At 36.7% G+C, this 8,461-nt stretch overlaps 1 protein-coding gene across 1 annotated transcript; it reads left to right on the forward strand.

The window, feature by feature from the left end:
• Window positions 1-1,721: 1,721 nt before the first annotated feature.
• LOC130078391 (proline-rich transmembrane protein 1-like) lies at window positions 1,722-6,139 on the forward strand. Its single transcript, XM_056243879.1, has 2 exons — window positions 1,722-2,100; window positions 5,990-6,139. Exons 1-2 carry the CDS (start codon window positions 1,783-1,785, stop codon window positions 6,137-6,139), a joined length of 468 nt encoding a protein of 155 aa, XP_056099854.1. The 5' UTR covers window positions 1,722-1,782.
• The last annotated feature ends 2,322 nt before the right edge of the window (window positions 6,140-8,461 follow it).

Below are 8,461 nucleotides of genomic sequence, written 5' to 3' on the forward strand. Positions count from 1 at the left end.
CGTTTTACTTGCCTTTTGTTAAATAAGCACTCATTATTAAAATTTTACATATTTCAATCACACCTCAATTGTATGCTTAATTCGTATAATTAAATATATATGTCAGGTTCAGGGGGCACGAGGCTATGCACGGAACATTTTTTTTAAGCGGAAAATTTATTATTTTCAAATATAGTGTGTATATAAACAACTATATATTTTATAATGACATTATAATTATACATGTACAACATTAATATGTTTTAAATAGAATTACGATTACTTGTAGGCTAATATATGTAGCAGGGCATTCAGTTACTTTTGAAAGGACAATAATAAAGTGTTTCATTAGACTTTCTAATTTCATTAGACTTTAACTTTGCCAGCTATAAAAAAATCTAGCATTTCCTCACGTTTTACCACAGATTTTTAGTGACAGTGATATGCATGGGCCACTGGCGATTGTAACGATCACCAGCTGGAGTACCCTCGAGAGCCACCAGAGGGCGCTCCACAATAGACTTTGATCACTTCCTCACTAACTACATTTCCCATCACTCACTGCCCGGTTTTATCAGTATTCATCATCTCATTCACCTGTGTCTCATCACCTGGTTGGTCTCTGATTGCATTCACCTGTTTCTCATCACCCTGTTAGTCCCTGTCTATTTATTCCATGTTCATTCACTCATTCATTGCGAAGTTTTGTTTGTGTCCCACTGCATCTCTGAGCGTTTACCTGGTTTCATGTATTTTGGTTTTTGGATTTCTTGCCCTGTTTCCTGGATTACTCTTTTGCCTCTGGTCCCTCCCTGTCTTGTTTGTTTGTTTGATTCTTTGTTTGTTTCTTTGTTTGGACTGCCTACCTGTGTTTTGACCCATTTATTGCCTGTACTTTGGATTACGCCTTTGGATTGCCCACAAATAAAGCTGCGTTTGGATCTTTACTTGCCTGTCTCAGAGCAGTTTCGTGACAGCGATGACAGTTCTCCCCTCTCCTCTCCCCTGGCGTGCCACACCACACCCATTCCCTCCCTTTTTATCTCACAGCCATCCACGCCCATTTAAGTTGCATTTTTCAAAAAGATTGTTAGCTAGACTTGAGCTGAAAGAGGGGGGTTTCATGACCCTTTAATAATAAATAATTTAATAACCATAGTTATGGTGGTTGGTTGGTAATAAAGTAATCACATATGCTCAGGATGAAACCAGTACCCCTTTTAGACTGCCAACACCGAACATCAAGTTATATTTAGTTTGTTGTTATGTAAATCACAGGACTAAACAATATGTTGCTTCAGTGAAAAATGTTTGGCGAGTTTTTATTAGACCAAAACATGTTCAGAAAACATAACCAGTTTGAGTTACAGCGAAGATTGAATTGAGTTGGTTTGACATAACTATTTTACATAGATTCTTCCTCAGTCAGTTGGGTTGTCATAAGATTTTACAGAGATTAAAAATAAATCTTAATGTTAATAAAAACTAGTTGGTTGTATGGAACCACTGTCTATAATTTAGTTAGTTTAAAGTATAATATTTTTTAGTGTAATCCAACTGATCCTCCTGATCCTCCATTTCATGTCTCTCATCAGGGTCATTGTGAGACCAAGATGGCTCCTGCAGTCACAGTATGATGGGAACAGTGCAAAAAGTTTGTCACACCCCTACAACTACAACTCGCCTCCCATTTGCTGCTGCCTGTATATGAGAGTCTGAACTGAAGTACAGCAATACATACATCCCTGCAGAGGACAACACAAAGGATATTGCAATCAAATTCAAAACTAAATAATTAGAAAAATGGATCCCAGAAATCAGCCCCAAGGTGCCTGGAATTCATCTGAGAAATCAGGAATGCTGCAGCCTACACCACCACCACCAGCATACCAGGACATTCCTGCTGGATACCCTCCATCCTTTCCAAGCCAGCCAGTGCCCCAGGGCCCCTATGCCCAAGGGCCATATCCAGGGCAATCCGTGGTCGCCGTGCAGCCTACAGTTTTTGTGACCGCCGCTCCACTGGCCAATCCAGAGCCAGATTACATGTGTTATTCCATCTTTACCATGCTGTGCTGCTGCTTTCCTCTGGGCATCGCTGCACTGGTTTTCTCCAGCTCCGTAAGTCCTTTTATTTATTAACTATTATTAAATTTCTTTAGTCTTTGTATAAGCATAATTAAACATAACATCTCATTAAAAATCTAATCAAAAAAGCATTTCATGTGATAGAGAAGTCAAAATATTTAGGCATGTATTTACCATGGTTTTCATTTTAGTGTTAATTAATGGTAATGGTAATGAAATTGACTCATACTGTAATGGTAATGAAAAATATCATAAATATAAAGAGGAAGGAGCTTGATAATCATCAAGTTCATAATTACAGGGATTCATTATTTATTTATCATTACCCTTTAAGGCACGCAAAGAAAAAAATATAGAAAAATAAATATTCATTATTTATACTGTATGAAAAATTATTTCTATTAATCAATTTGTGGTTCTTTGGGGCAACTTTTATTTCTTTTGAATATTATTATGAGCCTATCAATGGTTATGTGTTCATAAATTGAAAAAAGTAATATTTTTGCATTGTGGTTTGGAAAATGTATATATGGATGGATTATTCTGCACTGACATAATAGATGGAAACAAAATCTCTTTTAAAAAAAAAAAAAAAAAAGATATATACACACAATTATAAATGCATGTTTAGTATAAAACGTATAGCAAAAAATCCCCCCACTTTGATCCCACACATTATGGGTGATTCACTACTTTTTTTTTTTTTTAATACTGCAGTGATAACTAACAAATGCTTTGTTCTTGAAATTCAGCGCTTAAAGGTTCTCTAAGCGATCCTGGGTGACATCACTTCTTGTTGAGGTTCGAACTATTGTCAAACAAAACGGAGGCTAGCTAGACCCTCCCTCCTCCTCATCCGCACACTAACCCCCCAAACCCCGCCCCCAAACCCTTCTTGTCGGTCATTGGCTGGAACAGTTTGTTATGTTTCGGGGAGCGGGTCGCCGCAGTTTGCTTTTGTTGCTGTTTGTGGAGCCTGGGCTGTCTACAGAGATCGCGTTTCTTTACAGTGTGTTCAGGGGACAGGCAGCCAGTGGATAGTGAGGAGATGTTTGCTGTATGTGACAAAAAATGTTTTGGCCTAAAAAACGCGTGACATCGCTTAGAGCACCTTTAAATAGTAAAAATGTCTCCGTTAGGTTGAGTTCACTTAAATCATTTCATAACTGAAAAAGAGATGCATATGGCAACTAAACAGGTCAGGGGCCTGTTACAACTTGTTGCTCGCCGCTGCGACACTCTGTTAAAAGAGCAAATTTTAACGGCGTTGTTCCAAATGCCGCATCCAGTGAGTGTGTTTCGTGCCTGGCATCCGGCCAATACTAAGAAACAAGTTGAAACTTGTTAAATTACTTTATGATGTCACCATTTGTACGTTTTTGAAGGTCAGAAACGCATAAATCCAGTCTTGGTCCACTAAATTGTTTATTCTCAACCCATGCTAACTCTACTTTATTGCATCACCTGGAATACCGATGACTTAAAGTGAAATACCTCATACTGTAATTCTACACCATTATGGCTGCAAATTTTACTAAATGGCTTAATAACTGAATAGGCTATTATACCACTTATGTTAGTTGAATCTCCTTCCTTACGTTAAATCTCCTAAATCATGGGGGAAATTCCAGGCCGGTCCCAACTTGCACTTGTTTACATGACAGCCTGTTTCCAGTATTTTTCCCACATACTTTTGATTACCCCTGGGACACACTCACAACATAGTTTTCATAGACACAGTCCGGTTAGGAAACGGCTGGTCATCTAAAATGTGTTGCATTTTTAAGTTTATCTGAGAAGCTTGATTAGTTGGTTCAGGTGTGTTTGAACGGGTTAAAGCTAATGCAAACAGCAGATGTTTTATATCGCTTGACACTTCGTCTGTCAAAGCTTGGCAAATCAGCCTGAACCGGTCAAACTGATAGAAATGACTTATTACAAAGTAAACAACTCAGAATGAAGATCCATGAGCAAACCCATTTTTTTGAGCACTCAGTTAAATGAAAGGTTTCCTGCAACCTATAGGATTTGTAGGGATGCACCAAAATGAAAATTCTTGGCCGAAACCGAAAACCGAAAAAGAGGAACCCAAGGCCGAAAAACCGAAAACACCGAAAGAAATTATGCCAATTATAAGTACCATTGCATTTATGGTTATGACTGTGTACAAACTTTACTAAAATTAAGGCATTGCAATTGCATAAATTAACATTTTCAAAGAATAAATCAATTGCATTGTGCTAAATAAATATTTGCATAATTTGTACAGTATAAAATAAAATTCTAACTAAAATGTTTAACTTGACCCCACTCATGTGTACATTAAATAATAATCTGCTGGCCTGCAGAAAGGTTTTAAAATTAAATGTTCTCTCATAAAAACAAAGCCGAGCACGAACTTCTCATCACACCAGCACCCAGTTTGCACGTCTAAATTAGTTGATTACATTTTAAAAATGAGCATACACTAGCATAAAAAGCCATTTTAATGAACAACGGTCCATGTTTAATACAAATATACACGAAACTTAATGAAATATGTTTAGTGAAACTAGAAAATATTTAAGAGAGCGTTGATTTAGTACATATTCCTATACATATTTTGTTGTAATGTCACAAGTAATAATCTCAGGGTTTACTGGGTTTTACATGATTATTTTTGTATTGGTGGTGGTAGGCTACTAAAAAATAAACATTGTCACATGTTTATCTTTCTTCTTCTCACCGATTCCTGATGGTTAGAGGACAGTTACTTGAGTCGTCCCCTGTCGTTTCAAAGAATAGTACAACGGCGAGGGAACATGACATCATGACTTTGCGTAAACATACACGCCACTTTCAAGTCAAGTGGCGTGTTATCTATACACATTTTGAGCTATCCGCGTGTATGTCCACGCCGAAATCTTTTGCGTGTATGTCTACGCCATTAAATGTCCGAGTGATTCCGCGTGTATGTGTACGCCGTTAAATGTCCGAGCGAAACGAAGCAAAATCTATATCTACATCTGTGGAGCGATATTTCTTTTCCTAGGATGGTAGGAGAAGACTCATAAATGGTATGAACCCCAGTGACGGGTAGGTTTAGGGACGGGGTTGGGGTAGGTCATATATCTATATACATAATACAGTAATATAACGTTAAGTCAAAGGCGTTGATAAACACGCTGAAAAGCGATTATGCGTGTTGATAGCACGCCAAAAATGGAAATACGAATTGGCGTGTCATATATACGCCATTTCATGAGATCAGTCTGGCGAGCGCGTCAAGTATAAACGCCTCGACCGTTTGGAGAGGTAACGCGCGCTGTCTGTGGAGACTCGCGCTGCAGAGGCAGGCGAAAGTATAAACAAGGCTTCCGTCTCCTCGCGGGTTCAGATATACTGAAATACGTCCACACCGCAGACACGTTGCTTCAGACTAGCACGTGCAGGTCGCGGTTTCTGTTTGCGTCATCACAACATTTCGGCCGTATTGTTTCGGTGATAAAAGTCTTTCGGCCGAAAACCGAAAATGCACTTTTGGGCTATTTTCGGCCGAAAATGTTCGGTGGCCGAATATTAGGTGCATCCCTAAGGATTTGCATTAGCATTAACATTAATTAGCATTATTACCAATAAAATGTCAATGAAATGTTTAAAACGTATACATTTGATGACATGTTGGTGTGACTTGGTTTTAATAAATAAATATAAAAATATATAATTTTGATTGCTTGTTAAAGTAAATAGTGTTTCAAAAACCTTTGACCTGAAACATTCAATCAAATGGAAATTAAACTTTATATGTTGAACTATAAGAAAACCCATCCACAAAGTGGAGTTTGCTCCCTCATTTGAAAATTCCCCCCTGTGCCATTGGCTCATAGAAATTCAGAATGAGAGCAGAAGTGGTTAACATTATGTTTCACTGTTATTTTCACAGACTCGAAATGCCAACTACTCAGGACAGCAAGCATTAGCAGAGAAGAACTCCAAAACGGCACGCACCCTGAATCATGTCGGCGTTGCTATTGGGCTTGTTCTCACTGTATTGTTGATTGTCCTCCAGGTAGTGGTTATTACGAATAGATAACAGCTATTAGAGATGTCATGTTTGGATGCAGATTAGAAAGAGATTCGCTTCTCTGCATTTGAAATGTTATTTGCTCAATGTAAAACACACAATGATTATGGTATGTTTAAAACAATGAAAGCTTTGATTAGCTAATTAAAATTTATAATGAAAACAGTGCTTTTTCTTTTTTTTTTCTTAATCATTGAATTACATTTTCAGTAATTAATTGAATGTTACCACTGCGTCAGATTAGTGACGACAAATATTTGGCACTAATTCAAGTGTACTTGGTTTGCAAAGTTTCCGTTTAGAACAGCAAAAATGCTGCTTGACCAATCTAAATCTGGGTGTGTCTTACCTCTGTTTTAATTTAATGTTACTTTAGATAAGTGTAGTACATGGGAAACCATGGCAGGGCCAATCCAAAGCTATGGTCTGCTTATATCTTTAGTAGTGGCCATACTTCTGCCTGAAGTAAACATTACTTTAAATTCAAGTGTATGCAAAACCACGGAGGCTATACCAAAGTATTTTTGATTGTGTAAGCGTGAATGCGACCATCTCAGATATATAGCCAATTACCTCTGTTTAGTGACCGAAGCTGGCGAGCTTGTGATCGTGAGACCCGCGTTAAACAGAAGGCGAGAAGACCTCTGAGCGACATAGCGTCCTAATATGAAAGGGTAAAATATAAGTAAAGAGTTAAATAGAACAATCAAATGTATTGCTAACTATTATATAATTGACCAATAACCAATTGGCATTCTAACCTAAATTCGAGGTCTTTATAAAATGGAGTCAGATAAAAGTTTAAATGGAATAAAATTACTTTGCCACACGGAAAGACAGTAGGCCTACAGACCTTCACCCGTTCTATCGGATTGTGTCCCAGATAGCACAAGTCTATTTGATGTGATGTTTACATTTGGAAGACGTATTTTTATGAGTGTCTGCTCATCTGCAATACGTCTATAGGACGTTTCCTGTCAGATGTCAAATAGACGTTTAGAAGATGTCAGTTTAACATGCATTCTAAACCATTACATCTTAAAGACATCTTCTAAATGTCTATTTATAAACGTTCATTTATAAACACGTGTTTTCGAATTAGACAGGCTCACACTATCTATCTATCTATCTATCTATCTATCTATCTATCTATCTATCTATCTATCTATCTATCTATCTATCTATCTATCTATCTATCTATCTATCTATCTATCTATCTACATATCTCTGCAACGTGATCTCATGAGTATTCATAAGTACGGTATTTTGCGTAAAGTGTGGTTCTACCACAAGTACATTTAAAAACGTACAATATTGATGTATTAACAGCACTAAAACGTAAATTATTTGCGTATAAACAACTTTACAGACGTAAAAAAAAAAATGTATGAAGCCTTATGAATATTAAATTTGTGCCATTAATACCCTGGTGGAAAACAAAATGCTATATGCAGCCAGACTAATTATCAGTATACTTCAAGTGTATTAATGAGTAGTTAACTTGAAGTGTGCTATTTTGAAACAACTAATTTTGTACTAAGTGTATTTTAGTTGTAACTAAATTGTAGTAAAGCATAACTTTAAGTGTAGTTAGTGTACTTTTGCGTAATAAATTGGAACAACTTTCTGTGTAGGGAGTAATTACATGGTTGATTAGTGATATTAAAGTGTACTTTATTTGTGTTACAAGTACATTACAAATTCATTACGAGTGAATTTGTTAAAATGTCTTCAAGATGGAAGATCTTTAAGAAACCCCCACTGAATTTAACAATGTGAGGATCAAATAAAAAATTTAAGTATGACATTTTAGCAGAAGATCTTTGTCTATAACTCTGTAAACCAAGATGTGCAACACAGATTTCAACCACAACTGTGCAGGATGTGATGCGTCTGACAGTTTAACCTGAGTTTAACAGTTTCACACATGAGTATTTATGAGAAGTGAATTCAGACAAGCAAAAATACCACAAAGACTGTTAGTTTCCATCAAACAACATCAACATATAAAAGTGTTTGTCAAATACCCAAATCAGGATTTGAGAACAGGAACCTGATTTTTAAAAAAGAAGAAGAAAAAAGAAGTAAAAAAAAAAAAAAAAAAAAAACAGGAATCATTAAATCCTCTCCATATGTCTCCTGGTATTTAATTTTCCTGAACTCATGAAGCTACATGTTGATTCCACTTGGTGACGTCTGCAGTCAAACTAGAAAAGTTACAGTTAACAGTTAATCAGTGCAAAAAATTCTTGTCACTCCTCCCCTTACCGTACAACACAACCCAGCTACCAGTAACTAGAAAAAGAATTTGACACACGTAACAGATCAATC

The sequence above is a fragment of the Rhinichthys klamathensis genome, unplaced genomic scaffold (assembly GCF_029890125.1).
Source record: "Rhinichthys klamathensis goyatoka isolate OS25496 unplaced genomic scaffold, OSU_Roscu_1.1 h1tg000860l_1, whole genome shotgun sequence".
Taxonomy (NCBI): domain Eukaryota; kingdom Metazoa; phylum Chordata; class Actinopteri; order Cypriniformes; family Leuciscidae; genus Rhinichthys; species Rhinichthys klamathensis.